The sequence below is a fragment of the Colossoma macropomum genome, unplaced genomic scaffold (genome assembly GCF_904425465.1).
Source record: "Colossoma macropomum unplaced genomic scaffold, Colossoma_macropomum, whole genome shotgun sequence".
NCBI lineage: Eukaryota > Metazoa > Chordata > Actinopteri > Characiformes > Serrasalmidae > Colossoma > Colossoma macropomum.
This window is the reverse complement of record NW_023494789.1, coordinates 30,844,069-30,858,502: the sequence shown is the minus strand read 5'-3', so window position 1 is coordinate 30,858,502 and position 14,434 is coordinate 30,844,069. Positions and strand designations below refer to the sequence as shown.

The 14,434-nt window shown below is 41.3% G+C and overlaps 1 protein-coding gene across 9 annotated transcripts in view; it reads right to left on the bottom strand.

Annotated features, from left to right (window-relative positions):
- cadpsb (Ca2+-dependent activator protein for secretion b) overlaps positions 1-11,108 on the bottom strand; it is a 102,027-nt gene extending 90,919 nt beyond the window's left edge. For 7 of the 9 annotated variants that reach the window (XM_036570947.1, XM_036570950.1, XM_036570946.1 and 4 more), the window contains exon 1: positions 10,603-10,941. In XM_036570947.1, coding sequence (XP_036426840.1) covers positions 10,603-10,941 — 339 coding nt within the window. Of the gene's footprint in view, positions 1-10,602 lie in introns of all 9 variants that reach the window. The other 2 variants (XM_036570954.1, XM_036570945.1) reach the window with 1 other exon arrangement.
- Positions 11,109-14,434: the final 3,326 nt, after the last annotated feature.

Below are 14,434 nucleotides of genomic sequence, written 5' to 3'. Positions count from 1 at the left end.
GCATCTTGTACAATGATGGAGACCACATAAAACACAATTATTACACACAGTGAACAAGAGGGCACTTGAACAGTCTGAGGGCAAAAGGGCAGGGGCTCAAGAACCCTCTTGGGTCCTTCCGTGCATGTGCCCGAGTAAGAGAGTCTTTGGCCTTTACAACAAAACCTACCCACTACTGTGAGCATGCATGTGTGTGTGTTCATATTGATTCTAAAAACAGCTGGTGTGCTGTTGCTCTTAGTGTTAAGAGCACGTACTCCACCCCCTTTCTTCTTTAATGGATACCGCCTCTTTTCTCATTATAATAGCTGTGTAAATTACCATCCGTATCCCACACAAATAGCCCTGTTCTTTGTAAAAGAAGAAAAAAATCAATGCTAAGGCCAGTATTAGTCAGCATTTTCTTCATTCACCAAAGCAGAACCAGCTAGGTACCTTGCAGCTCAACATTCTCACTGAACACCCACAGATTTGCTCCAAATGCTTACTTTCCCATGAACTTTTCTGACTGTAGGTTTGATATGTATTGTAACTAGTGGATAGGATCATTAGTCTTGCTCTTGATCCTAATTGAGCTGTCTACCTTCAAAGAGTGGGAGAGTGAGATGCCTATTAGGTCTTACTAGCAACATAAATTAGACATACTGTGTATTTGCCTATAATTAGCAATGCAGTAGGACATTCTGTTTTTAGAATAATAGGCCTCTCATTAGTACAGTTATGGGGGCCTAAGTAGGGTATCTGTAAGAACCCAACTGTGCAGGCAGATTGTAACATTTATAGCTTTCTCAATAAAACATACAGGAGACAGAATTAGAAATATATGGTCAGTTTATTTTGATAGCGCATGCAAGAATGTGCCTACTCTTCATTATGGCAGCTGATGTGTAATATGAAACTGCAAAATAAATGAAACCATGAGAATTATGAATGTATTGTAACAAAACCCAGTCTCTGAAGCTTTTGTGGGAGAAGGAAATACATATTCATAACTTTAATGTATGCTAATGGCATATTTAGTTATGAGGTTTGGATATGACAGTGAGAGTGCTTTACATGTAAATGTAAAGTACTGTACAAACATCTGAAAACATGTATGCAGAAAACAGTGAATATACATGCAGGAAGCAGAAAACATATATGGAGAAAGCAGAAAACATACGGAAAAAGCAGAAAACAAATATTTAACAGCAAATTACGCATAACCCTTCACAGCTAAATGATAATATCATTTTTTTCGGTATTTAACAGGTCCACCCTTTGCGTTTATTACATCTTCTATTTCTTGTAAACGTGCTTTGAGTTTTTCCAGGTGAACCTGCAGGGATATTTAACACACCTCCAAAGTTCAGTCTTAGAAGTTGGTTCCATTTTCTGCTTTTCACAATCCAAATAATCCCAAACACATTCCATGAAATTGAGGTCTGGGTTCTGGGGTCCTTTGTTCTGAGAACACCAGCAGTATTTTTCTTATTTGCCTGATTCCGTTCCCTGGACAGTTACGCACGTAATACATTTCAGACCCATAGCACTGACAGACACACCTGTGGATTTTTCAGATCTAAATGAAGAGTGGAACTTGGTTTTCTCCTCTCTCAAGGATGAAAGCTTTAAGTACTGTTTATCTGTTGGTGACGATTTTGGTGGTCTACCAGGTCTTGCACGGTTGTTGAGTCCCACTTTCTCTACATATTTTTTGTTATTTTTGACTAAAGATTAGTATGGTCTGCTCAGTACTGTACATTGTTTAATAAATGTCCTGTTACATTCTTGAGGACTGCAAATACAGCCCCCTATCAAACTGTCATAGGTCCACACATGCCTCCCTCCCTGCCCCTTAATGTGCTGGCTGATTAAACCAACTTTGTCTTAAAAAGTAATTTATCTCCAAAACATCTATCAGTAGATACGGTTCTACCTCAGGCATCTCACATCTGCACAAAATCCTCTCTTAACCTGCTCACCCTCAATTCACCAGGCTTTACAGCGGTTATCTTTCTTTCTGTGCTTTCTCTCTCTTGCTCTTTCTTACTGCTTCTGCCACTGTTTTATCCTTTCTCTAAACACACCACCTTCTTTCGCCCTGACGGCTTGCACCTCTCTCTCTCTCTCTCTCTCTCTCTCACTTCCTCTCATTCCTCTTTATCTGCCCTACATGAGTCTGATTTAATTTCCTCTGGCGTAACCATCTTCTTGTTTCAGGCCACAGTGCAAGCTGCGGGTGTCTTTAGCGAACTATGGATTTATCAGCAGTATCTGCAGCTGATCCTGAGTGGTGTCTCTATAGACTTCATGGTGTGCTATACATGCTTGTCCAGTGTTTCTTCTGAAATCAAGTGTATTGATAAGGAGTTTGCCCTTCCTTTGCTACAATAATAGTCCCTACTCTTCTGAAAAGGCTTTGTGCTAGATGTTGGACCATTGCTGTGAGGATTTCATTGCATTTGGCCACATTTTAGTGATGCTGAGGGATTAGTTCTGGATCACAAATGCTGCTCCAAACTATCCCAAGTGATGTTACTCCATCATCCAGAGAACGCTGTTCTACTGTTCTACAGCCCAATGCTGAGGGGCTTTATACCCCTCTAGCCAACGCTCACAATTGGTAACCAATGTAAGGTTGCTCCAGAGGGTCTCATTCTATTGGCAGTGCCTATAGCTAACTTAGTATTTAGCAGTGACTAGAAAGCAAAGGCGTCTATTCTAATACGTTTCAACAACAATGGATATTAGAGGATGAAATTCACTCTGTTTTTTCCACAGTATATCAGATACATTTAACCAGCTCAATAAAAAAGATTCAGTGCCTTTGTTTAAAGATGGTAACTTCCATACAAGACATAGTTGATGTGTTTACTATAGCAGTGGATTATAGTAAAAGCTACTCTGGTTGGGTTGTGACAAACTAATCCTCCACTGGGGAACCATTTAGTGAATGCACATGAATTCCTAATTGAATCCTGCCTCTTTTTTTTCTCTTGGCTCTGATTCGTCAGAATAAAAATGGCTGATGTCCCTTAAGATTCAACAGCAGTGGCTTTGTGTGTTCGTGCAATGTTTTACCAGCCAGAGTTCAAGGCTATCCTGGATGAAATCACTGCTGTCAGTGCGTAGCATGTGGATACTGTGCTGTCAGGTCTGTTCTAATCTCAGACTCCGCTCGGCTTGTTCACCTGCTAAAGTGAAATGAGTTAGTGGAGAGCGCAGCTTGTCTTCCGCCTGTTCGTACAACTAAACTCGAAATGTCTTTATCTTTGCCCTTTTCACTGCCGAGCGGCTGCAAGAAAACAAAATATTCTGAACTTCCTCTCCTATCACTCCTATCAGTTCCATATTATGAGCTGGTGGTATTTTAGAGTTTTCATGGATGCAGATCAAAGAAATGTTTTTCAGTTAATCTTTTTATTGATCTGCTATGGCCTGAGACTCATCTGCATGCCTCTTGCACTCTCTTAGTCTTTTTTTCTGCTTGTCCCTCATGTCCCTCTCTGATTACCTTAATGTCTCATGTTTCATGCTGATCACATGGCTTGTGACTGACATATTGATCCATAAGAGTGCATGAGTGGGGTGAAGGGCCACACTCATGCACACACACACACCATACATGCGCACACACACGCACATACACACACACACACACACACACAAACACATAAGTGCAAACGCGGCTCCATAAAAAGATCTCAAGGGAAAATCAGGGGAGAGTGAAAGTGAATTTGCCAGACTGGCTACTATTACAGCCACGCTAACTTCACCCATCACACAATGCTGCCCTGATTTGCATCCCGCTCTGAAGAAGGAGATAATCATGTGGCCTGCAGCCTCGCTCTGTTGCGCTCTGACTGCAGCGAAGGGTAATGGAGTTGCTCTCATCATCACCCATTGTAACAAACAGTCAGAAGCACGAAGCCTGATTGAGTAACTCGTTTCTCATTCACCAAGAGTTTTCACGTTCAGAAAAACTGCCATGGGCCTGGCTTCACAACTTCACTGCAACACAAAGATCATCGGGAGATGAAAGACAGCGTTCTTTTAGAGCACTTGTTAGAAAAGTTAAGATGATCTTACAGTGATAGCTCTGCCAATTTTGCACCATAGCTACGAGGCTAAGGTAGCTAACAAATAAGAGAAGCTAATAGTCACTGTTAGCACTGTGAAAACTGCAGCTTAAATCATCACACTTGCCTCAAGCTATGTTGAGTTCTAAAATAATCTCAAATAGACTTGATTATGTGGTTTTTGACACTGTATGACTATAAACATGGACAAACGTACAAACAGAATTCAGGCTTCAAGGTGGCTGCTACCACTGTTTTTACTACTCTGTACTTATTTGCTATAAACTACAGGAGGCCCAAATACCAAGTTAATCCTAGAGCTCACTCAGAAATGGTAATTTGGGGCAAAAAATCTTTTCGAATGCAAAAAAATCCTAATATATTATAAAGTACTGTTCAAATGTCAAGGACCACCCTTCATTTATTTAGCCAGTCACAATAGCCATTAGGTTATTAGATGTAAAATAATCCACTTGAATAAAGAAGGGGAACTCAAAAGAAAATAAGTTACCAAACTGGAGCTCATAAAATGAGTAAAAGAGAAAATGAGGCTCTTAACAACCGTTCAAATCCTGCCAGACCACCATCATAACAGTTTTTAAAGCTTTCATCTTGTAGAGAGAGGAGAAAATCAAGCTCCACTCTCACTTCAGATCTGTTTCTGTCCATCCTTCCACTGTGAGAAGACAATTTAATGTTATGAGTCTGCTGTCAAGAAGCAGCTACTGAGAAGAGGAAATAGACAAAAAAAAAAGAAAATTTGCAAATCAAACAAAGAAGCTGTTGTTGTTCACAGTTCTGACTGACCACCACAGAGTCCAGATCTCAACATGACAATGTGTTTGGGATTACTTGGATTGTGAGAGGCAAAGCGTGGAAATGCTAAATGCTGAAAAAATCTATATTATATCATATGTTGAGTTGTCTGGGTAATTTTCTGCTAAATATGTTTTATACCGTTTTCTTGATGCTGAGAGCTGAAAAAATACGTTATTAGTACATAATGGTAATTTTGATGGAAAAGAAATAAAATAAATTAAGGAAGGTCTCAGACTTCTGCACATTACTGCATTTTGTCACGGTTATAACAAGACTTTCTTCCAATTAATTTCGGAGCATTTCTATTGGACCATTCATAATGAAATGTCATACAATGTACAGGGTGGATGACATTTTCAAGAAAATGAAAAAAAAAAGATAAATATTAAATGAAAAAACTATCACGAGGTTTTGTTTTGATAGCACTGATTTGTACCACATATTCTATACATGTAGAGCAATGCAGTGAGACAGCATGTTGAATGCACAATAATGACACAGTCCTACAGAGCTACAAGGAAAGAAGAAATGCATGTGTGTGCATTTGTGCATGCAGAGTTGGGGGAGGCGATTACACGAGCTAAAAAGAATCTCAAAGGGCCCGATAGCTAGTGACAGAGTGTAATAGCTCTTTTGTGTTCTCTTTCATAAGGTCAGTTACTGCTACTTCAAGGCACAACACTGCAGTTCATACAAAGAACTAACTAGGCCTGTCACAGGCATGCAAAAACACACAGAGAGACACGCACACCCACACAAGTCCTGTGACAATGCAATGTACAGGCTTGCCTTCAGTATTATTATTATAGTCATATTCTAAGCTCAAAGAAACATCCCTTCCATCCGGTCTTGAATATACAATTATATGCTTAATTATTTTTGGGCCAGAGTAAGAGCCTAATTCAGGTGAAATGAATAGGAAAGTAGGGTCGACAATAGGAAGCTCTTAGTGCTGTAGGGGCCTTTGATTTGATAGTCAATCAGTAAATGATCATCTAAGTATTGCAGGTCATGTGAATAGACAACGGGACAGGGACCAAAAAGACGATAATAGGCAATTATAGAAAAGGCTTCTTCTGCAGACATCAGCAAAATTATATTCTTAAGCACAAAAGAATCAGCCCACAAACATGGGTGGCTGGGGTTGCTGTAATGTCTTAGAGGCAGATTTACTAATATTTTCCACTGTTGCACTTTTTGGCATTATTTTGCTGTTAAAATGTGGCTGTTGCAAATTACTAAGCATGTGTAACGGCTCCACAGCACAAATCAATGCCTCGATGCATATCACTGCTGTCTCAAATAAAAAAAAAAGAAAAGAACAACAACAACAAAAAGGTATCTCCAAAATGCCATTTCCACTGGTCCATTCATCATATTTTTTACACAGTGTAAAGAGCAGCTGCTGTGCTTAAATGATGTAGAAAAAAATAGAGATACTCCCTCTGAAAGTGCAATATACTGGGAGGAGGTTCTGATTCACCAAAGCTGATAGTAAATACTGACTGTGTTTCCAAATGCACTTGGCACACAACTCAGGTTCAGTTCATCCCACCAGACAAAAATGAATGTGTGTTTTGTAACATGTCAATAATGTCTTATTTAAGTAATTACTTATTATATCGGAATAACCACATACTTTCTAGATGAGTAATAGCTCATTGGCCACCCCAGGGTTCAAATTGTGGTGGAGGTCTTGGGGGGTCACCTGGTGGAAAGTCTCACTATGAGGTGACTTGGTATATTTATATACTCTATTTTCACCAAGTATTTTTGTAAGGTTTACCTCGGTGATTATTTCACAAGTAATTCTAGGCAGAAGTCTTTTAACATCATATCTATCATATCATATCAATTTAAATGATTTTTTACACTTAGACACTCGTGAAAAGATGAGGCAAGTAGGTCTAATAGCCCTCCTTTTCTCAGTTAATGAAGTAAAATACATTATTTAGGCAGTAAAAAATTATTTTGATGTACAACCAAATTATGCTGTAAAATTACACAGCAAAATTTAATGCTCCCCAGTTTTAAATTATAACAGTGCAGCTCAGTGCACTAGATTCTACAGCTACTTTACAAATTTGGACAGTGTGAATTTGTAGTTTATCCATTGGGAGGAATCTAACGTTGAACTCAATGAAAATTTAGGGAAAAAAAGGGTCACCTTGTGTGAACATATCACTTTGGAAATAGCACGTATCTTGTCTGTTGAATGGGGCTTGTTTATTCTTATGGCAGGTCTGGGACCCCCTCTGCCCCTCCTCAGTTTGAACCTTGGGCCACCCCCAACTAGAGCAAAGTATCTTAATTGGGGCCTCTTTTTTTCTACACTTAATCTTTCAAAAGTCCTTCTTGTGAGGTAACATGAATATAAATTGAAGTCAATATCAAAGTTCAAGCCATTTTAAAATGTTTTTGCACAGCTTTAGAAATCTATATGCCATGGAGATTAAACTATGTCTAGGTCATTCAATATCTGTGTACTTGATAATGAGAGATTCTACTAGATAAAATATTTTACTTCATTATTCACAATACCCTTCACTTCTTTGACAAAATGAATACAATTTCAAGCATGATTTGGGTAAGACTGGTCTGTGCAGACACATAAGCCTCTTTTCACAGTCAGCCATGATAATTAACAACATTCTGAATTCATTTCAATAAAAAAGTGTGCCTGTTACAAGACCTGGAGCCAGTTCCATTTCAAATCCTCAAAATTGGGAAATTGAGTTCAAGAGGGGAATTTGGTTCGTTATGTGGGAAATTTACACCAAAATATGTGGGTAAATTTACATTGTGAAGTGAATTTCACAATTACCCTTCCTTAGGCTAACTTGAAAAGGGATTTTGCTATGCCAGTCACATCGACCTCACCATACACATCCAATTTATATCTGAGAAACAGATAGAGCAGAATGGCAGATGTGTCACTCATTTTGTGCTTGCAATTGACGGATGTCCTTCACTGTGATGATTCACACACATGACTCTGAATCATGGCAGTGATTGACTGCAGTGACTCTCCTGCGCTTTAGAGACTTCAGCAGTGACTCAACACTAAAATTCATACCAATGACCCAAATACCACCAGCACTGACTCACTAAACTGAACTCACTCCCAGTGGGAGAATCAGAGCCTTGATGTCTTTTACTGACTCGCACCAGATACTCCACCGAGTGATATAATGGTCAGAGTTCACAGGGCTACACACAGGACCAAAAAGAGCTAAATTGGGCTGCTGCTAATGTGTACACTGCTTTTCACTCAGCTCTTGGTGTTTGCATCTGCTGTAACATTGTCCATCTGGCATCCTAACATGGATAACAAGAACTTATTGTGTTAAACACTACAACGTGAAAGCTATGTCTGGATGTTTTTCTTTGCTTTTTCCATATTTACCCCTTATTCTGTGCATATAAGGACCAGTAAATGAATGCATATGTAAGCAGTTTGTTCCATAAGACAGAACAGAACATAGGAAGAAAAGGAGATGGTTAAAAAAAAAGAAAATGACTGGTCAAAGTCGTGCCTAAAATCTGCGAAGCAGCCAAAGTATCCACTCGACTTAAGCAAAACACATCCATCTAGCTGAAATGAGTGCTTTAAAATGTTTGTGCTATGGAGGTCAAACTCTTTCTAGGTCAAACAGTACAGACTTCATTTAATATCTGTCTGCTTTAACAAGGAATTCTTGTATAGAATATTTTTGCCTCATTTTCACAGTACCCTTTACTTCTTCCACACAATAAACACAATTTTAAGGATGATTTGGGTAAGACTGATCTGTTCAGACACATAAGGCTCCACCATGATAATTAACAACATTCTAAATTCATTCCACTGAAGAATTTGCCTGTTACAAGACCCAAGGTCAGCTCCATTTCAAATCTTCAAAACTGGGAAATTAACTGAGCTCAAGAAGAGAATTTGGTTCATCACGTGAGACATTTACACCATGGGTGAATTTGATTTGTGAGATGAATTTCATAATCAGACTAATTCCTTCCCTTTTGAAGATGGATCAAAAACAAGTATGGCCTAATTGATTTTATCCATCTGGCCATGTCTGTAGCAGGCTAGTGACCTCCAGCTGTTAAGAGCTTGTTGTAAATTGTAAGTGATCAACCTGGATCAATAACTGAGGGGAATTAGATGGGTGCTGTAGTGCGTCCATGCAAGATCAGGATCAGACACAAGAGTGGTAACAGTATGACACTCTGCAGCATACTGTGATCAATAGCCTGCAGCTTTATACCAGGACTGGGATGAAAGAAAGAAAGAATGAAAAAAAAAAAAACAAGATAGCCGGATGATAACAAAAGAGGCAATCTGTATGCAAAGCAGGATTATGTAATGGGCCAGTAGCCTGAAACTTAATATCAAGTTTAGTTGTTCTAGATTTAACACTGTAAATATGGGGGCAGTTTTGAAAAAGGATTTTGCAGTCAACAGGGGCAATAAGCCAAATGAACAGAGGACTGAAAAGGATGCATGGGAGTAAGAACACAAAAACAGGCCTGTTTCATGTAGCTTTAAGGTATACAAGAATTCTGTGGCTCTACCTTGAACACTGAGGGATTTGCAAAATCAGTTTCCTTTGGGAGGACAGAGGAGGAATGAAAGCTAGAAGGATCAAATACACAGCAGAGCAGTGGGATAATGTGAAGCTTCATAGCTCAGCATTATTAGACTCAGAGAAGTTGAAGGAAAAAAGTTAACTGGGAAAAATATAAAGAGAGGGATAGAAAAAATAGATAGACTGGGCTGTAGACCTGAAAATGTGTTTAACATAGGAAACCTTGAGTTGTGACTACACGAGCAAGAGTAGTAATAATAAGGACCGTTTGGAACTGAATAAAGAATGGAGAAAAAGCACACCTAATAATAAACCCGACAACAACAACAATAATAATAATAATAATAATAATAATAATAAGTTAACTTGCCTAATTGGTTGTTTTTATTTTGTTATTAGAAACAGAAGCAACGGTAGTATAGTTAATTAATAATAATAATTATCACGATACTAATAATATTTTAATATAAGCAGTCTCTGCCATCACAACGGTTAAGAAAAAAGTATTTAGTTGTTGTTATTAAAAAGGCCAATAAATTCACTCGACTTCAGCAAACTGGCATGCACATCCATCTAGTCGGGGTGAGCGCTGTAGCGCGCGGCCCTCTGCGCACGCGGCCGATCTCGCGTTTGCATCTTGGCCCTAAAGTCACCTTGGAAGATGAATGAGCGGGGCGGTGGATGGCGCGCGCGGAGCGAAGTGGGGCTGTGCTGCACGGGGCGCGCGCGCCACCGCGCGGGTCACGTGACCCCTACTACGGCAATGACACTGCTTTATTTTGGTCCGCTCCATCAGGAGCCTCCGGAGGAGAGCAGGAACGGGGCAGCTGTCCCGGGCCGCCGTGAAGGACGAAGGGCGCGAGGCTGCGTTTGAAATACCACTGTCCCACCAGCAGCAGACTGTGCGACCACCCCACACATTCACACACATCCATCCTTCATCCCCGCTGCTGTTGTGCTGCCTTATATAACAGCAGAACGTTAGAAACGGAGCTGCGGCTCGGCCTTGTTATCATGTTTTGGTGGTGATGATTACGGTGTGTGTGTGTGTGTGTGTGTGTTGGGGGGGTGAACCAAGCGAGCCAGTGAAGGTGAGAGCAGCGCAGGCTCCACCTCCCCCCCTCCGAGCGCGCTCTTACCTTCAGCTGTCTCCGCGCCATGTCGGTCGGCTGCTTGGCGTTGAACGGGTACGCGACGCAGCGCATGACGAACACGTAGAGCTGCAGCTTCCTCTTCCTCTCCTCTTCCTCCCGCTGCAGCCTCTCCGCGTCCTCCTTCTCCTGCTCTCCAGCGGCCGTGGGGCTCGGGCTGGCCGGCCTGGCGCTGCTGCCACGGCTGCTGGGCTGCAGCCTGTCCGAGCTCTCGCTGCTCCGGTTCGGCGAGACGCGAGAGAAGCTCGCTTGCGGCGCCAGCGCCTCTTTGCTCTCCTCCTCCACTATCCCGTCCGATTCCTCCTCGCTGGATGACGGATCCAACATTTTTGCCTCTTTTCTCTGTCTTCGCTCTTTTGGCTTCGAATCAGCGACGGACCGCGCAGAGCTGGAGCCGGGGCTGGCCGAGCTCGACTAATCGACTAATTCACAAAACGCGGTCGTAAGATTGTCGGAATGCTGGGGGTAATTCGCGCGCGGAGGCTGCGGGCGCGGACGCTGCAATCGCTCTGCACGCGGCCGGAGCGACGCCGCTGCTTACGTGTGTTCAGGGGGCCAGTCAGTGCGAGGGATGCGCGTGGAAGAGAGAGAGAGAGAGAGAGAGAGGGTGGGGGTGGGGGGCGGGTTGAGATGGGGGCGCGCAGCTCTTTCAATGAAAGGAAACGAACGGCGATTTGTTTTTTCCCACCTGTATTCCGAACGCTTTCAACACCCGTATTTAGTACGCCTGTATTTCCGCCTGTATTCCGGCAGATCCCGCCTCCTGCGCTAGGATTGGCTGTTAATTCATACTCATACATCTCAGCGGCTTGTTAGTATGAACTACTAGCCAATAGCAGCGCTACCGGCGGGGTTTGTCGAAATACGGGTGGGATAAAAACAAACGATGTCCACTTCCTGCCAGGCGCAGCAGCTGTCCGTGGTGCTGAATGCGGGCGAGGCTTGTTCCGGTCGCGCAGCTGCTCGGACAGCACGGTAGCTTGACCCTGAGAGATGGGGCACTTCTACACATTTTCAGCATTCGAGTTTAATTAGACCCAGACATTGACTCAAACAGAGTCTGCAAATATTAAGACCTCTTTCAGCTTTAATAGCACTACAAGGAAGCCGAGAATCAAATGGCATTTGTCTGCCTTTTGAATATTAAACAAGATAATACCATCCTTTCGATATCCATGTTCCTAGGCCTGCATTCAAGTGTTCATCTGACTGGCACACAGCACTTTTGTTCTAGTGGGTAGATGAAACAGCTGCCAGTAAACAAGGTCATGCAATCAAATGCAAAATGCTTTCTGAATGGTGGTGTTAGACCTGGTCATGCACTGCTGCCTGTAATGATAGGAACAAAGTTCCACATTTTTTTGTTGTAGAGAAAAATACTTTCCTCACAAATGGGATGTCTGCCTCCTGAGCTAAAGTAACATTTCTAAAGGTCATTCCGAGGCCAGACTGTGGAGTGGTAAGCCACAGAATGGCCAGTCAAAAGGACCATTGAGTTATTCATTTTTCAGCATCAGGAAAAAAGTAGAAAACATATTTAACAGAAAATTACGCAGAAGCCTCAACAGCGAAATGTAATCTCACAATCTTCAGTATTTAATGTGTTTATGCTTTGCCTTCATTACAGCTTCCATTCAAGGAGACTTGCTTTTAGTTTTTCAAAGAAATCTGCAGGGATGTTTTTTCACACCTCCAAAGTCGTTTTTGGGTTCTCGCAACACCCCATTGAGTGATGTTGAGGTCCGGACTCTGGGGTGGTCAGTCCATGTTTCTGAGAACACCAGCAGCTTCTTTGTTTGATTTGCATTTTTTTTATTGATGTGCAATTGTTTTTCACTTCTTTTCCTTTGACTTTCCTAATCCTTATGCAAGTGGATTATCTTATTTCTACTGTTGTCAGAATTTCAGAATATTCAGAACTTAATCATTTGTGCTTAATAGCCATTTTGACTGGAAAGTAAATAAATGAAGGCTGGTTTCTGATTGGTGCTCAGTATGGTATATGACAGTTAGGCTGAGCTACACTGTATTGCAGCATACACCGATCAGGAATATCATTATGACCACCTCCTTGTTTCTACACTCAAGAAAGCTCCACTTTCTTTATAGGTGCACTTTGTAGTTCTCCAATTACAGACTGTAGTCCATCTGTTTCTCTGCATACTTTGTTAGCCCCCTTTTACCCTGTTCTTCAGTGGTCAGGACCCCCATGGACCCTCACACAGCAGGTACTATTTGGGTGGTGGATTATTCTCAGCACTGCAGTAACACTGATGTGGTGGTGGTGTGTTAGTGTGTGTTGCGCTGGTCTGAGTGGATCAGACACAGCAGTGCTGCTGGAGTTTTTAAACACCTCAGTGTCACTGCTGGACTGAGAATAGTCCACCAACCAAAAATATCAAGCCAACAGCGTCCTGTGGGCAGCGTCCTGTGACCACTGATGAAGGACTAGAGGATGACCAACACAAAGTGGGTGGACTGACAAGGTAGGACTGTCTAATAGAGTGGACAGTGAGTGGACACAGTGTTTAAAAATTCCAGCAGCACTGCTGTGTCTGATCCACTCAGACCAGCGCAACACACACTAACACACCACCACCACATCACTGTTACTGTGGTGCTGAGAATAATCCACCACCCAAATAGTACAATAGTGTGAGGGTCCATGGGGGTCCTGACCCCTGAAGAACAGGGAAAAAGGGGGCTAACAAAGTATGCAGAGAAACAGATGGACTACAGTCTGTAATTGTAGAACTACAAAGTTCACCTATACAGTAAGTGGAGCTGGACAATGAGTGTAGAAACAAGGAGGTGCTCAAAATGTCATGCCTGATCTCTGTATATAGGGCTAAAAAATCCCTTCTAAAATGTCTTCTACTTTTCTCTCCTCTCCTGTCTTCCCCATATATGGCCTTCTTTGCATCTCCTCCTGCTCTGTTTCTCTCTTTGTCACATTCTTTGCATTTCAGAAACATGTGAGGTTATTCATAGTACTCTGAGCATGGCTGCCAATGCACACATAATCTATTGCTTGTAAAAAAAAGCATGAATGGTTAAAATGTGGATTTGACAGCAATGATAAACACACTGGCCTCTTTATGACAGTGTGAAAAATGTACCCCTGCTTAATGCCCTATGGCAAAAGTTAGCCCATATTTCCAAACATCCAAGACTCTCTGATGAAAATGATATTGATTAAACATTTTCTTTTGATAGACAATGAAAATTTTGCATCAATTGTATTGATTTTGTTTGGTTTCAATAATCGCCCTCAGGCCCTCACTGGTCTGGAGTACTAACACAAATACACAATTCACAAAGCTATTAGTCATCGCACCCCTGAATGCAAATTGTTTACCTGTATTTAATTTTAGTCCTGTCTTTTGTTATTTGGTTGCTATGCTAAAATCCATGTGCCTTTCATTGATTCAGTGTTCCATTCTCTGAAAGAGTTGACGTGGAGTGAACTCTGGGATTTATATCCTATGCATTTGTAAGGCTCCTTAGGTGTACAAGAGTTCCATAAAGACTGACCTAAAAATCATACATTTGTCTACATCATGGTTTATGATTAAGAATCTCTTTGTAAAGCCCCATAGCTAATTCAGTCCTCTGACACTATTTTGGGATCCCCAGATATGGCTGATACATATATATACATATATATATATATATATATATATATATATATATATATATATATATATATATATATATATATATATATGTATTGGATTCTTGTACAGTCACACTGATACATGAAACAAAGGTATAAGTTTGTGCCTTTAAATAAAGACCGCTATTTCAACCTTTCTATAAG